Source organism: Phaseolus vulgaris, chromosome 4, assembly GCF_051622355.1.
Source record: "Phaseolus vulgaris cultivar YP4 chromosome 4, ASM5162235v1, whole genome shotgun sequence".
In the NCBI taxonomy this organism is placed as follows: Eukaryota; Viridiplantae; Streptophyta; class Magnoliopsida; order Fabales; family Fabaceae; genus Phaseolus; species Phaseolus vulgaris.
In genome coordinates, this window is record NC_143501.1 from 12,305,555 (window position 1) to 12,322,740 (window position 17,186).

The 17,186-nt window shown below is 32.8% G+C and overlaps 1 protein-coding gene across 4 annotated transcripts; it reads left to right on the forward strand.

Annotated features, from left to right (window-relative positions):
* The first annotated feature begins 4,689 nt into the window (after positions 1-4,689).
* LOC137837245 (isopentenyl-diphosphate delta-isomerase) lies at positions 4,690-15,768 on the forward strand. 4 transcript variants are annotated; one of them, XM_068646188.1, is made up of 8 exons: positions 4,692-4,848; positions 5,194-5,225; positions 5,433-5,657; positions 7,008-7,335; positions 14,666-14,750; positions 14,885-14,971; positions 15,069-15,311; positions 15,444-15,768. In XM_068646188.1, exons 3-8 carry the CDS (start codon positions 5,479-5,481, stop codon positions 15,518-15,520), a joined length of 999 nt encoding a protein of 332 aa, XP_068502289.1. In that variant the 5' UTR covers positions 4,692-4,848; positions 5,194-5,225; positions 5,433-5,478; the 3' UTR covers positions 15,521-15,768. The 4 variants fall into 4 exon arrangements, with proteins under 4 accessions (XP_068502287.1, XP_068502289.1, XP_068502286.1 ...); XM_068646187.2 differs by having other exon boundaries at positions 4,713-4,848; positions 5,402-5,657; XM_068646186.1 differs by lacking the exon at positions 5,194-5,225 and having other exon boundaries at positions 4,690-4,848; positions 5,402-5,657.
* Positions 15,769-17,186: the final 1,418 nt, after the last annotated feature.

A 17,186-nucleotide genomic window follows, 5' to 3' on the forward strand; every position in this document is an offset into this window, starting at 1 on the left:
CTCCTTTTATATGCACCATTCTTCTATATCAACACTTTTTTGGGATTGGAGCTCAACAAACCTGATGGGGATCATACTAAGGGGGAGATGTGGTGGTGGTTATTGGAAGTTTTGGTACGTGGGAGTGGGATGAAGTTGTTGGCAACAAGTACCATTCATATGTATGTAGTTTTTAAGTGCGGTAGTTGGCCTTATCATGTGGCACTTTAGAGCATCTTTTTTTAGGTTACCTTTGCAGGAATTGGTGTTGTTTCAAAGTTTCTTTGGAGTAAAGATTTTTTTAGGGTGGTTGGAGCCCAAATATGATATGTGTTTGATCTGGGATCTGATCTATGATATGTCGTAAATTGTATTGTTTAAATCTTTGAGCAGGTATAGCTTTGCTAGACGTTTTAACAGGAGCTTTTTTCTTTCTAGTATGGATACTGATGTAATTTGAATTTGGATTTCCCTGCTCTAGTTAGAAACATGGTGAAATTTGTATAAGGGTTGGGACACCCCTAATGTAAAAAAGTGGGACAAAGCTCTCTTTTTAGATTTATCAATTCAATTCATTTGATTTTAAGTGCATAATTTAGTATTTTAACAAGTAAAATCTACACTATTAGTGATCTACTCGGGTCAGAAGGCCTTCTTTTCCTAGAAATATCAGCCTGTGCAAAGGAGGTTGTCCATACTCAGAGGTGAAAGAGGATGAGGAATGTTAGGTATAGCCTTCACCACTTGGCTAGATGTTGGAGCTATTACCTCGACTGGTGGTGGAGTTAATAAGGATACTCTTTTCTAAGGGGGGAGCTCCAACCTTGGCAAATAGGTTTTTATAATTGAAATCCTTGCCCATTATATTTTCACAACAAATTAGAAGGAGGTTATAAGTAATTATAATGTGTCATTCAACAAAATGCAAGAAAATGAGTCTTACTGAAAACAATGAAATAGGGTTCTCGACGAGGGGCACAATTAGGAGACCTTTACTACTAATAAGGTGAGGAAGATGTTTTATTGTTTCTATGTCTATTATATCCTCGATTGAAAGAAGTTACTCAAATTTGGACTTAAATTTATCTAGCCTTTACTATTATAAGGGAAAGTTAGGTGTAAAGTTTAGATAAAAGAAAAAACATTTTTTAGGGTCTTGTGACGAGCATTTCAAGTCGAAAACTTATTTTAGAAATTTTTAAATGAAAACATATAAATAGTAAAAAGAAAACAATGTTGAGCTCCATTCTCAAAACCATGCTTTAGTTGATAAAAATACATGAATTTTGTTATGGTTGGCCTAATATAAAGATGATGGCAAATTACTTGAAAAGCTTTTATGAAGGCCCAACTATTTGGGTGAAGCTTGCTAGGAGCCACATTCGTGGTACTGAGCATTTGACTCTCAAAAGGAGATAAGAGAAACAAAACATTGAGTTATCTAAAGAAAAACCCATATACAAAGATAAAGTCCAAATGGTTAGGCAAGAGCTTCATATAAACTCGATCAAAATCATCACAAGCTTCCACCAAGATGAACTCTACCATTGAGTAAGGGCAATTACTAAAAGAGGATACAAACTCCTTGATAGACTCCCTTAAGGTGAATTCAGATGGGTAGGGGACAACCTCACCAAGTACCCAAAAGTACTTGGGATTTGCAATAATTATCTTTCCTCTTCCTCTTGGCTAAATGTTGCCCTAATGCTTCCAACGCCTTTTAGGAAGGAGGTTTACATTTTCTCGATGGGACAATAATCGCTCTATTCACCTCCAACGCGGTGGAAACAATTGTAATAATGGTGTTAGTGGGAGACAACAAACTCCCCCCATTAAATCCCCTTCGAATGGGAATGAGGCAGTGCAACTCAGAGAAGGTTCATCTCCAATGGGAACAACCTCTCTAGTTGCCACCTCATCGGAAGAATAAAAAAAAAAATGAAGAAGCCATGAGAAGCATACCTAGATGAAAACGAGTGAATGAAGCGCAAAAGAAAATAGATGAAATGCTTGACCCAAAAGCACAAACAAAGCCAACAAAGAAAGTGTAAGAAGCAGACAAGTTTATTTGATATTTACAAGGGGACATGAAACATTTGACTAAGCATTTAAGAATGATCACTTTTTAGCACGAAACATTATAATTAGACAACGAAACGTCGTGTCTTCGTAGGGCAACATGACAAGATTAGTGAAACGTCATCCGCATAAGTGGCATAACACCTTGAGGCCATTGAAACTAATAATTAAGTGTGAAAATCTCTCATTAATGCTTATAAGGATTCATATCGTTTCAAAAGTTATAATTACATTAAACTCAGCCATCGAACTTTATGACTAGTTGCAAAATTCAACCCAAAGTTAGTTGTGAAAAGACGACCTAAAATCATTTTACAAGCTTGGCAAAAAAATAATATAGAATCTGAGCTATATTTTAAACTAAAACCCGACTTTAAAAATTATTTTAAACAAAAACTCGATCCTAAATATTGGATCCCGAGTTTGGTGGGCTTATTTATTACCCAATAGAAAAAAATAATAAAAATATTTTACTCGCTTAAGACAATTAGGTAAAACTACCTTCAAATTCAATTAACTCGGATTATCTTAAAAAAATTGATTTATGTCGTAACATATGTTAAAATGTATGACTTTAAACTAGAGGGGGGGGGAGGGAATGGTTTAAAGAGAGTTTTCGCAAACTTTTAAGTCTAGAATGAAATTACTTCAAGAAAAACTTGAATCAGAATTCAGTTTGCCAAAACACAAAGCAAATAAGCACAACACCAGAAAAAAAAAATCGGTTGTTTATATCAGTTCACAAATATAAAACTAAAATTAAAGAGTTTAAGGATAGAGAGAATGCACACAGAGGTTTATACTGGTTCACTCTTAACCAATAGCTACATCCAGTCTTCCCAGAAACCACTGGGGAATCCACTAAGCAATCAACCCTAGATTACTTACAACACCACCAAAGAAGTGACCTTGATCCCCTCAAGACACACACTTCCTTTGGCTTCAGCACAACACCACTAAGAATGCTGATCTTGACAACCTCAAGAACACACAACACTTCTCAGCTTCACACACAGAGTTTCTTTCAAAGTACAAAGGATTACACTTGTTACAGAAAAGATCTGAAATCAATACAAGATGAAAATCCTATATCACACTCTCTTTGATCCAGCAATCTCAAAGCAATCTCTAACTCTTTCAAAAGCAAAATCAGTGAAAAACTCAAATTTGTTTTTCTTTGATTAAAACTAAGTTTTTTGTTACAAAATCTGAACAAACTATTTATTGCATTCAATGCCTGGTCAAAGCATTTAAAACTGGAGCGTATTCAGTTATAAAATCATTTAATGCTCAGTCAAAACACAAAACAATTTTCTGTTATGGTCCCAAAACAAACAATCGGTTGTTTTCACGAATCAATCGGTTGTTTTGGTTTGACAGCAAGTCAACCATCAAAAACAGTTTTCAACATTTCTAAAAACACCTAAGTATAAAACAATTGGTTGTTTCGACAAAACAACAAGTTGTTTTTCACTTAGTTTGAAAAACACTTTTCAATTAAAAGGTTTGAGAATGCTTATGCTTTGGATTCAATCAAGAGTGGATTTACACATAAAATCTACCCCAGATCCTATCTAAAGACAGTTCAGCAACAACAAGTACATCCAACCTTTCATCAACTTTCAAAGGGTTTGGATTCTTCAAAGCTTGAACACACTTGATTTAACAACATACACTATACATGAAAAATAATTATTATTTATCATAAATATTTTTCACAAAATAATAAAATAAATTATAGTCATAAGAATAAGAGCACATAAAACGTGAATACTAAAAAAATATTACAAAAATAATTTTTCTTTATTAATAATAATAGATAATATTATTAACAATGTCAATTTTAAACTTAAACGTAAAATACAAAAACTAGATTAAATATTTAAATTACTTTGACAGTAAATTTCGCCATTCATTTCTTCAACTTTTATTAAAATAATGATTATTTTTTTTAACCATACTTACCATATTTAATGAAATCTCTCCTTATTGTTACTTTTTGCTTTTATTCACAAGGTTCAAATAAGAAAATCTTATTTAAGGAGACTTGTCAAGTTGTCACTTGAATTAACAATTTATTAGGAATTTAATAATTAAATATTAATTCCTTAATAAAATTATTCACTAACAAAAGTTAAAATGAGGATGAAAAACAACATTTCCATTAAAATTCCTTGAAGTAACTTGAACTCTCATCTAAATTAACAAAAAATAAAATGAAGAGAAACAACATTTACTTAAACTTCTTTGAACTAATTTGAACTCTTATCTAAATATTTTAAGAAGGAATAACTGATTAATTTGATTCTTAACCACGCAAAAAAAATTCTAATTTAATATTTAAAGTAATAAAATATTTATTTTAGTCTTTAAATATATAAAAAGCCATATAATTATACTCTATTCTTAATTTTTATAACACTATTATTTATCATAAAAATATAATTTTAAAATTAATTCAACAGTAAATTAGAGATTATTTTATCATGATGATATTAGAAATTATTTTTCTTACATATTTAAAAAATAAATCAAATTATTTACTATTTAAAAAAAATTAAATTTATAGAGCCCTTCAAAATTTCAAGAATCAAATTGTACCATTAAAAAACAAAGGAGGAAATAAAATGTGTAATTTAGCTAACGAAATTTCCCATCAAGTGGTGCAATGCATAGTACCATCGTTAATTTCCTCATTTTGTTTTGCAGACATTACTAACCCCTCGAAGCTCTCACCCTCCGTCTCAGACACTGACCACCTCCACCTCGCCGCCGCCGCCGGCAGCCGCTGTGAGCATTTCCCCCCTACATGTTGACTTGATCGTAGTTGTTGATGCGACCGGAATTTCATAAAAAAGAGATTTTTGGAAGATTTCCCCTTCATATATTGTTTGGGCTGCAGCTTATTGGTTTTGTTGTTTTTAACTTTTTTGGGTTTGATTAAATGGGTTTGGTGATTTTTGTGTTTGTTGGAGTTTTGGTGTTCCTAAGTTCATGGAGGGGGTGTTTGAGTTGCATCACCTTAGTGAGATATATATGGGTTCTGGAGATGTTTCATCTTTCCTTTTAAAATTTCCATTTTTTTCTGAATAGTGGGGTGAGTTTATTAATATGGGTTTCGTATTTCTATTTTAGGTGGCTAATTTTGATACCCATATGAGTTCTGAGTAAGTTAATTGGATTTTCTAGTTCTAATCTCATTGCCATTGTTGTATTCTTCGTTGCATTTGTCTATGTAATAGGATTAAACAACGCTCTCGAGTCTCTCCCATTTCATTGTGTGTGAAATTATGAATTGATTACATTCTAGGTATTGATTTCATTTATTTTTATTAAAATTTAGGTGAGTTTTAACTTATAATCTGTCAACTCAGCACAAACAGGGTGGGCTAGACTTTCCAACCATTGGAAGTTCCAACAATGGCAGGCATAGCTATAGTTCTAGATCTGTGGAGGAAGAACCAAAGCTCGAGCTTCGGAGTGCACTCTTCTCACGCCTTTCAGTCTTCTAGTGCCCTTTTTTCTGCCTCTGCTGCTGCTACTGCTGCTGCAGCGTCTGTTGCTGCGGGGACTGGTTTTGCCTCAAGGGCTTTGTTTGGGTATGCTCCGCCTCCATTTTTCTACACTATTGATCTTCGTGTTTTAGGGATGATGCTTTTGTTGTGTTATAGGATTTTGATCTAGGATAGGATACACAATCTGACTAAACATGACAAGTGTTACTTTTGAAGATTTGGGTATGGTTGTGGATTGCTATAAGTGTACATTTGAAGTTTGCTATGATGGTGAAAATTTGGGTATTTTTTTTGGGATAAATGGGTTGTTGGCAGTTTTAGTGTGTGCTGCTGGTTATTTGGGCATAATTTGGTTCACTGGTATAAATTTGAATCCATTTATTTGTGAAATAGTTAAGAATTCAAGATTTAAAAAATGTTATTATAATTTTGATTTTGGTGGAGCAATTTATTTGTTATTATGATTGTTTATTTGAAAGAGTTAAGAGCAGTTTGGGGAAGAAATTATAACATGAGGCAGACATGCTTCATGCTTGATTACAAGGACATATATTGGAGTTTGATCTTCAGAGGTTGAATATATTCCATTAGAATTATTACATTTGGAGATTCTAGGTAGTGTGAGCTAAAGGGGCTTGTAGTCATCATCATTCATCAAACACTTTGCGTGAGTGGATATTTTCCTCTCTATTTCTTCCGAAGAAGATATTTTGCATGAGTAATTCATTGTCTGTCCTATTGCAACAACTTTTTTCCTATGTTATTCAGTTATAATATGGACTATCTCTCAGAAATGTTATCGTTGTTATGTATGTGTGTGTGTGTCTATATACTGAACTCTTATTTATTTGTTGTGTGTGCATCTGGGGATGTTGTGGCATATTTGATGGAATTACCATTGACCCAATTTTAGCGTTTTGGAGGACTTAAAGGAAAGGCTGTGATGTTTACAGAAGTGCTATGAGTTGCTCAATGAGCATATATTTACTTTTAACCATCACATTATTTCTTATTCCTCTAAGTCATGTTTGAAAAGAAGAAAGAATAACCAAATAGTTAGGTGGCAGTAATGGGGAGGGTGATACAGGAATCATGTACAGGAGGAAAAAGGGAGGGAGAGAGAGAGAGATAATAGGTATATAAGGAGGAAGGGTACCCAAATGAAAGGGAAGAATTATTCTGAGGTTTTGTGGTGATTTTGAGTTGAGGCTGGCTCTTCCCATAATCCAGGTGTTTGTTTGTTTTTTTTACTTGCTCAGTGGCTCTTCCATATTTGTAAAAGGATTAATTTATCCATAGTTATTTATGGTTTTTCTGTTGGATTTCTCTATTTCCATCATATAGAGGAGTTCTCTTCTGATCAGTGGTATGTATCAGTACTAGTTGATCTACCCTTGTTTAATATCTTGGTTCCTATCATTATTTTATTTTCAGGTCATCAGTTGCTTATTGTGATGCTGGTGCAGCATTATCTGAAGACTACAGTTCTATTATACAAAGTTCTTTTAAAAAGAATTACCAATATGATGCACTAAGATATAGTACCAAGCAGTATAATGTGGAACTTAAACCTCTCTTCTCTGCTTTTGAATTGAGGGCATTTGCAATGACTTCCATGAGGTCGTTTTTGATGTTCTATTTGCCTCTTTTGGAGCCTCGTGCCGAGATGGAAGACGATGAGGATTTCTTGGAGGAGGATCAAGAGCACCCTGTTGATCTGGTTGTTCCCTTCAAAAAATCAGTGAAGCAAATCATTCGTGAGGTGAGATTTATCTTGTTTTTTTTATTTATGGCTCAGTAAAATGTATACATTGGAATATATTGACAATGTATGAAATTGCTATGAGTGATTTGTTATTTAGTATTAGTGACAATGCTGTACAGCTTGTATTTCAGGAACCCCGTGTCTAATTCATGACTAGATTGTCTTCATTTCATACCCTTAGATAAACATGTTAGTTGAGGGGGCTAGCTGTTTTTATTTGTTTATTTTTGTTTTTGACATGTGGAATTTAGTGAACACACAACCTTCTCTACACTAAAAAATAACAGTCATTCATTCTTGGGTCATACTTAATGTAGGGTGGTGACCATATGAACAAAATTGTTGAGAGAAAATATTGGGTATGGTGATCTGTGCATAAAGATGTCATGTCTTCTAGATGACAGTGTGGTTGATAGGAGACCTTTGATTAAAAAGGTCTATGTTAGGAAGAAGAAACGGGTAGCAGAGAATTTAAACCCATATGCACTATAACCGCCTAATAGAATGTTCATTAAGGCTGTTAGGGGTTAAGAAAGAAAGATATATAATATAGTTAGCAGAGTTGGGGAGGGAATAACAGAAAAATAGTGTAATGTGGAGAGTCTGGTTCATAACCAGTGGATTGGTACTTCATTTTAATAAAGTTCAATCTTTCCTCTTAACCTTTTTGTTGGTACCAGTGTAACAACTGGTATCAAAGCTCCTTCCATAGGCAGTTGGTCACGCATTTGCTGAGAGCAAGAAGTTCTTGTTGTCAACAAGAATGAAGGTTGGATTGGAATCGATTAAGTAAAGATTGGAAGAGTGAAACAGAGATGGGGAAACGAGTGGGTTCTCATGGAATTACAGGATGCACACCTCAAGAAACTCAGACAAAATGGATTGTGTTTTGCAATGGATAGAAAATTTGATTGGGGAGCAATGCACATTGATGGTTCAAACAAGGAAGAATGGGTTGATTTGGAAGTGGAGGAAAAACTTTGTAAAGACAGTATGAGAAAATGGCGAAAATTAGAAACATCTATACTTGAACTAAGTAAGAAAATAAAAAAATATTTTATTGATAACAGTCACAACAATTACATTCTCAGATCTATTTGTAATAATCAAAACCTTTAAAAGGAAAATAAAAATATGTTGACATGAATAGGAAGATTCTAAAGATATTTTTTCATAATTTGGAGATATTGAGAATATTTTTTATCCTAATAATCTGCTATTTACAAGACTCCCCTCAAGTTGGTAAATAAATATCAATCATTCCTAAATTACCTACAAGATCCTGGAATCTGCCCTGAGGAAGTTGTTCTGTGTAAATTCTGTTATCTAAAATACTGTAGGGACATGAGATGTAACCACTAGGCCCCAGTCAAGATTATCTTTCGTGAAGTGCATGTCAATTTCAATATGTTTGGTCCTATCATGTTGGACTGGATCATGCGCAATGCTCATGGTTGACTTGTTATCACATTACAATTGCATAGAGATGTCAACCTTTATTTTAAGGTCAAGTATGATCTTCGTCCAGAGCTCTTCACACACCTTGAGCAAGGGCTAAAAATTCAGCTTCTGCACTACAACAAGATACTCTATCATGTTTCTTGCTTCACCAGGTCACCAAACTTTCTCCAAGAAACATACAGTACCTGGTTGTAGATTTTTTGTCCGTAACACAATCTGTACAGTTTGCATCAGTACATATCTTCAGGGTCAGAGTGTCTTATTTCTTGAAGAATAACCCCTGTCTTGGGCTTGACTTCAGGTACAGAAGAATTTTGTCAACTGCTTGCCTGTGTCTTTGTCTTGGACCATGCATAAACTGACTTACCACAATAACTGTATAAGCAATGTCTGGTTTTGTGTGTTGTAAATAAATAAGGTTCCTACCAATCTTTGATATTGGTTCTTTTTACAAGTTAGCTCTCTTCACTTCCAATTCTATGATTTTGTTCTATAGGAACTCCTAGGATTCTCCATACCAATTTACTTGTTTCTTTAAGGAGATCAAGTAAATATTTTTTTCAAGAAATGAAAATCCCCCTTTTTTTTAATAACCAACCTCTATCCCAAGGAAATACCTAATTTTTCCTAGGTCTTTCATTTCAAATTGGGCGGCCAATATTTCCTTTAAAGCCAATTTCTCTGTTTTCTCATCTCGTGCAATAATCATGTCATTTACATAGACCAACAATAGTGTAAGTTTACCTGTAATAGAGTGTTTTATGAATAAAGTATGATCTCATTGACATTGCGTATATCCTAAGGAAGCCATTGCTTTTTTAAATCTCTCAAACCATGCTCTTGATAGAGGAGACAAATTCTAAAGTAAATTAGAGTAAATCCTTATGATGTAGGAAGTTAATAAGGAAGCCATGTGGCAGCCAGTCAGTTAAATTCTGTTATAATTTTCTGCATTGTTAGTTAGTTGGTGCGATACACTCCTATAAATAGCAAGCTCTAAACTAAGCCCATGCATTCTGAATTTTCAATCAAATAATTCTTGTAATCTCTCTCAAGTCAGTACAATTCTTCGGATTCTATTCTTCCATTAGAATCCCTGAAGTTCTGTAGTTCTTCGAATAGTTCCTATTCCTAGTTCTACCTTCATTACCTTGTAATCTCTCATCCTTATTATATATATAATTAAAAAAATTCCAATTAATAAAATCCACGATTATGCACTATATTTGCAGTCTATGTTAGCTGAACTTTACTTTAGGTCTTCATGTCCTTGGTCATGAAATCATTCGGTTGATATCAACTCTGTCTAAGTAACGAACAAGAAATATACAATAAAATTGCTATTGTTTTAGAAGATTGAGTGCTGTTAGTATTACTGTTAAACATCTTATTATACAGAATTTAAGTAAAAAGCAATTCTAATCCATCGAATTCATTTAATCCTAACCATCTAAAGTAATTTGAACAAATACAATAGATAAAATTACCTGAACATATTGAATAGTACTTCCACTACGTGAACAGTGCTCATTGACAACAACACAAGAAACAACCCAACATTTAACTATACTTGTCCCCTTTACCTTCCGTCCATACTATTAATCTTGTTGATTGTAAGCAGACCCGCCTAGAATGTCTTCCACTATGTGAACACTGCTCATTGACAACAACACAAGAAACAACTCAACATTTCTTTTGGCTACCAATCAGTTAATTGTCTGGGAATAAAATTTTGACAGGATTAACGCGGTCAATATTGTTGTATGCTTCAAATGTCCCTTGTCTGTGTCGTATTGCATCTGTTATACATATAAGAATAATCTACATGTACTCATTCTAGGAGTACCCTTATCAAAAGCTACACAAACTTCAACGGTGATAAAGGGATGAAATTTTTTTACTGTTATATTTGTTTTATTACACAAAATTGAGCTTATCATTCTATCCAAGCCTATGCTACCATTCCAATTAATCTCTCGCATATTGGACTTTGAGAGCAAAAAGTGCTGCTAGGAATTTGTTAACTTTTCAGAATTAACCATCTTCATTTGAAATATTCTTTCACAGTAATCTTTTACTTTTGATGCTCTGTATTTCTGCCGGACCTTGTTTTTCTTGATCCAGTAATAAGCAAATTGGTACTATTGTTCCTTTATGTTAGGGGTGGGCATGGATTAGATTTTTAAAAATTCAATCCAAATCCAATAATTGGAATTTTGATAAAATTGGAATTAAAGCCTAGACTATTATATCTGATAAAGTTAGTTTTATTTGAATTTATTTATAATTTTTTACTAAATAATTAAGATATTTTTCTTGATACATTGTTAATTTAGGGGAGAGAGTGATCACAATCAATGGCTAATAGCATGATGGCCCATTCGAGGATATATGTTCGAATATTCTAATTGAAGTTTTTCTTTTTTTCTTTCTTCGAGTATTATTTTTTCTTATTGTGTATTTGTTTTTGCTTATAAAAGTCTTTCTGATTTTTTTATCATGTGGCAATATACACCTATGAGCACCTATCCATGCTGTGTGTATGTCCATTATTAATATAATAACTTTTTTCTTGCTGAAATTTTCTTATTTCTTTCAATTTTAGTCTTTCAAAAACAAAAAAATATTATATTTATATGGTGAGCAAGACTTATTGGCCTTTTTAGGTTCATTGCAAGGTTGTCAAAATTGAGATCTTACTCAAGATTAGGAAGAGTAGTATAAATTGTAAATCGGGAAATCTAACTACAAAATGGAGGAAGTTCATATATATGCATATATAATTATATATATGTACACATAAAGTAATGAATCAGAATAGGGCCCTTGAAAGACATGCTAAAACTTCTATTCAACATCATAAGCAAAAAAAGAGTACAATATGGGCATGTAATCATATATGATATATGTAGTATTGTATGGATTTACAAGATAGTATATGTAGATTGTACTTCTATTACACAAAACAGCAAAGCACCAGAAAAACAACCGGTTGTTTATACAGTAAAGCAATAACAACTGAATTTAAATGAGTTTAAGGGAAGAAAGAGATACACCAACAATTTATATTGGTTCACTCTTAAACCAAGAGCTACATCCAGTCCCCAAAAGCCACTGGTAATCCACTAAGCAATCAAAACAATTACACACAAACCACCAAAGTAGTGACCTTGAACCCTTCAAGAAACACACTCACTTTGGCACAACACACACCAAGAAAGTTGATCTTGACCACCTCAAGAACACACAACACTCCTTGGCAATAACACCAGAAGCCACTGGGTAATCCACTAAGCAATCAAAACAATTACACACAAACCACCAAAGTAGTGACCTTGAACCCTTCAAGAAACATACTCACTTTGGCACAACACACACCAAGAATGTTGATCTTGACCACCTCAAGAACACACAACACTCCTTCGCAATAACACCAGAATCACAGAAGATTAAAAAAGAATTACACTTGTTTACAAAATAATCTGAAATCAATACAGATGCAATTCTATTCCACTCTTTCTTGAGAAAACCCAAAGCTTGATGTGAATGTTCAAAACTTGAAAGCAATCTTTCTCACAACTTAAAAACTCAATTCTGTTTCACTTATTTGTTTTAAAACATAAACAAACCATTTATAATTTTCAAAGATTGGTCAAAGCATTTAATAAAGGAGCGTATTAAGTTGGAAATAATTTAAAGCACACTCAACCACCAAAATAAAATTCTGTTAGGATTTTCAAAGAAACAATCGTTTGAAACCACGAAATAATCGATTGTTTTGGTTTGACAGCAAGTCAACCAACCAAAACAGTTTTCAACATTTTTCAAAAACACCTAAGAGTAAAACAATTGGTTGTTTCGACACAACAATGTTGTTTTTCACTTAGTTTGAAAAACACTTAAATTCAAAAGGTTTTAAAACACATTAGCTTTATATTCAATAAAGAGTGCATTGCACTTTTTAAACTACCCAGATCCCACCCCAAACATAGCAGCAACTCCAGCCTTGCATCAAACACTTTGGATTTGGATTCTTCAAAGCCCTTGATCACTCTTGATCAACGAGAATAACAGATTCGAGAAAGCTGTAGAAAAAACAAGAGAAGGGGGTAGAATCACATAGATGAGAGAATACTAAGTTAAAACAGAGAAGGAGAGTGTGTCAGGGAGAAAGAGAATAAGGAGGTAGTGATTTTTGTTTCGAGAAGGATAAAAATGCAGTGGTAGTTTTGTCAAAGGTAAAAAGAGCGCAGTGATTTTTGTTTCTGCTAGAGGAAGATTGGTAGTTTAGGTGAAAAAGGTGTGATAACTTTTTGATTATGCCAATAGGGAGAGTGGTAATTTTATGTGAAAAAGGGGGTTAACTTTTGGTTATTTATGAAAAGAAGAGCCAGTCCGAAGAGGTGCAGGGGGTTTTGACAGTAGAAGGAAAAACGAAATTCGGCTTTGTGCTTAATTAGGGTATTTTTGGGGATGAATCAGATTGTGGATATAAACGGGTCGCAAACCCAACCAGCTCGGAATACAAAACTTAGCTCACAAGCCGCACCCATGCAAGTCTTGATTTTCAATGATGATCAGATGCTATTCACCAAAATCATAGATGCATCAATCTTATGCTCTAGAACACAATTTTGACTAGATGACTCATTGGTCTAGTTAAGTTTATTGATTTATTTGTAGACTTTTTATAAATTAGTTAACATAAATAGATTTTTAGGTTAGATAAGAATTTTTAACAGGTCATACTTGTAATAGGTAAATAGGCCAATGATGCCTTGGTTGAGGCTGAGGATGCCTTGAAGAAGGCCATGCCAATGATGCTCCAAGTGAGGTCGTGTTGAGGATGCTCCAATTGAGGTTGAGTTGAGGATGTCTCAACGGAAGACCAACCTAACATTGCCCTAATCGTGGTCTTGACCAAAGAGGCACTTTGCAGATAGAGTAAAAAATGGCTCAGCCGAAACTAACATAAAATTGTCTTGACCAAACATTTCTTTTGGATGAACATTGATTTTTGAATTTTTTAAAATCCAAAAAAATATCCAATCCAAATAATTGGATTTAAAATCCAAAAGTATGGTTTTGGATTTGAATCAAATTTGTTAAAATGGACTTAAAGAGATTAGTATGATAATGGATTGTCTTAAAAAGTGGACTTTAAGCCTATTTTAACCACACAAAATCGGCTCTTAAGGTGAGGTTTATACCTATTCATACATTATATTTTTACCATATCTCTAGTCAATATTAGATCTCTAACACACTTCCTTTTGTTGAGGATGAACATGTTGAGCATGAGATTAGATATTCGTGGGTGATTCGATAGTAGTCTGATAAGCCAAACAAACCTCATTAGAATTGAGTGCTTACCACTAGGTCATAAGCTACAAATGATAGTCAGAAAGCAACTCTCTTTATTTAAGAGCATAGTAGTCCAAACACCACGATTCAAGTGTGACCTGGCCCATCTGGCCTATATCATGGGATAATTGATACAACTTGCAACAATCTTCCTCTCAATAACTGAGCTACTAGGAATTGAACTCATGACCTTGACTTTGATACCAACTTAAAAGGTGGACTTTAAAGATTAATTCAATTTCACAAAATCGGCTTTTAAAATGAGGTTCATATATATATTTATATTAGAATTTGGTCATTTCTTAATCAATGAGGGATCTTCAATGGATTGGATTTGAATATTTAGATGTTTTGCACACCCCTGCATAAGGTTTTTCCTTTTATTTAGTAATATCTAAAATTACCTAGTAAATTAGTTTGAATTTTAATTTTTGCTCTTCTATGTGTGGATCAGACATATTTAAAGCTTATTATTTTAAATGTGTCTTGGGTGCCATAACAGTCAACCGTTGTGACCACTAGAAGGATTTTAGAAAGAATTGCTGTTCATTATGTTTCACAAAGAATGGCATGGAAGCTTCTTAAAGGTATGCTGATAAAACAGTTTTTGTTTACTACAGGAAGAATCAATTAAAGTTTTATTAGTGAAAGGTGGTTGTTTTATATTCCGAGCTCTCCAAAAGATCTTACATGTAGTTGGTTTTTCGAATTTCTCAAACAGATATCCCTAGATCAGCAACTCGCAAGGCTGGAAAGAACATGCCTACTGTGGTTTACTTCTATTGTGTGAGCAGAACAACATTCAGAGGTCAAATCTATCCATGAATAGTATCTGTTCATTATGAAATTGCCTGAGCTTTTTGACTTCAACAACTAACTTGTGACTTTCTTTTTGTTTTGTACAGGACACATGCTTGGCGTTGCAGCATCATGGCTTGTCCAAGTTGGCATTGATCTATATAGATTCTTTTCCTCGGTATTCAAGGTGCAGAAGAAGGATAATGATGTTGATAAAACCAAAGAAGTTGGAGTTCTTGGACAGAGGATTTTCATCACTACAGTTAGATGTACTTCAGCTTTAATTTTTGCTTCCATAGGAGCAGGAATCGGTGCAACCCTTGTTCGTCCATCGCTGGGCCAGTGGATTGGTAAGAGACATTAATTTTATTTTACTTTGTAATTTTCTTCTACTCATTGAAAAAACCTGTCTAAACAAAATCTTGAGTTGATTCTTCTTTGTTCCACTTCAATAGGCTTAATAGTGTCTTCCTTTTCTTCAGGATGTGCTGCTGGTGATTTGGCAGGCCCCATTATTGTAGCATTTTGTGCTGACCAACTATTTCAAGTGAAACTCTGAATAGTTATATTTTCTGACAGATTTTTTACCCACCCACATCAAATAACTGCGGTATATTATGAATTTTGCTGTATTTGGTAGCCATATTTGATTGAGCCATTGGAAGTTGGTGAACCTGCTTTTAGCTCAAAGCATTCTAACATTTTTCAGTCATGCTAGATAATTCGTTATTGTTTCAACATAATACGCTTTCCAAGCTATTTTGTTACTGTATTTCGTAATTTGTTTGAAATTTATTTATTTTTGAAGATGGGATTCCAAGCTTAACAACTAAACATAATATGCAAGTGATTAGTTATTGGTACTGGTCCACTTGGTAGGAGAAAACTGCATTTTCCACTATATTTAAGTGGCATCTTTCCTTTTTTGTTTTACTTCAGAAAATTTAATTCTTGAAGAACGTTTGATACACATTTCAAAAATGAATTTTTGGAAGTGATTGTGTTGATATTTGATATAGGTTTATTTATATATATATATATATATATATATATGATTTGTTTTTGTTTTGAATATTTAATAAAAAATTTCATATTGTGATTTTTCAAGTGTATTATTATTAAGTTGATATATGTGTTAAATATATTTCATTACGTGTATTGATATGATGGGTTATGGTAGGTTGAAAATATATTATTTAAAATTAGAAGTTATTGGATAAAAAAAATATGAATTTAAAAGTATTTTAGTGACTTAAGTAAAAAAAACTACAAATAATTAAAAAAAACAATTTTTTTAATTTATTGAATACTCAATTTGTAACAAAGATTTATAGTACTCAAAACAAAATTGATTAATCTTAGAAGTTAATGTAAAATATATGAAAATTTAAAGTTTTAAAATTCATTGAATAAAAAGATAAATTTAAAAGTATTTTACGGACTTAAATCAAAATAACTACAAATAAGTTTTTTTTAAAAAAAATTGTGTTATTTATTTATTAAATATTCAATTTGAAAAAAATAGAGTATTTAAAACAAAATTGATTATCTTAAAAGTTAATGTAAAAAAAAATGAAAATTTATTTTTTTAATTCAATTATTCTGTTTATGGATGTAAAATGTATTATCTTTTATCGATTAAAATAATAATTGATTTAAAGTCATTTTCTAGAAGAAGAAAAATTAATATAAAAGTGTTTTCTGAGTTCTAAAATAAATGTAAAACACCGCGATGTAAAAGAGGTATATCTTATAAGTATGGTCAAAAGTATTTTATAATTGAAGAAATGGAATCGTTTATCTAATTGATAGCTAGATGTATGTATTTTGTAAGTAATTGTCAACTTTTTCATTAACTACATATAAAATCTTTGTTACCGTATCCTTTATTATATGAAAATCCATCCAACCCGCTAGGAAAAGTGTGGAGCGGGTTCACTAGTTCAACCTGCCGATTTGTTTAAGTCGGTCTCGTATAATTTTGCAGTCTGCGCAGGTCAACAACAGGACAGGTGGGCTGACCTACTGACAAATACAAAAAAAAAAAAAAAGTTGTGTACTTATGTCAAACACCTATGCTAATAATGTTTTTCAAATTTGACTGAACTAAGATCATATTTTATTTTGTATGAACTGAACTAAGATCATATTTTATTTTGTATGATGACCATTTTGAACCATTAATTTTAATTTACACGAGTTAAACAACTGAAATGACCTTGTGA

Excerpts from the sequence above, each read along its gene's own strand:
- LOC137837245 (XM_068646186.1), top strand. The coding sequence starts at position 5,479 with ATGGCAGGCATAGCTATAGTTCTAGATCTGTGGAGGAAGAACCAAAGC. Across the intron at positions 7,336-14,665 it reads TGAAGCAAATCATTCGTGAG|TCAACCGTTGTGACCACTAG; the intron begins GTGAGATTTATC and ends GTGCCATAACAG. Across the intron at positions 14,972-15,068 it reads GAGCAGAACAACATTCAGAG|GACACATGCTTGGCGTTGCA; the intron begins GTCAAATCTATC and ends TGTTTTGTACAG.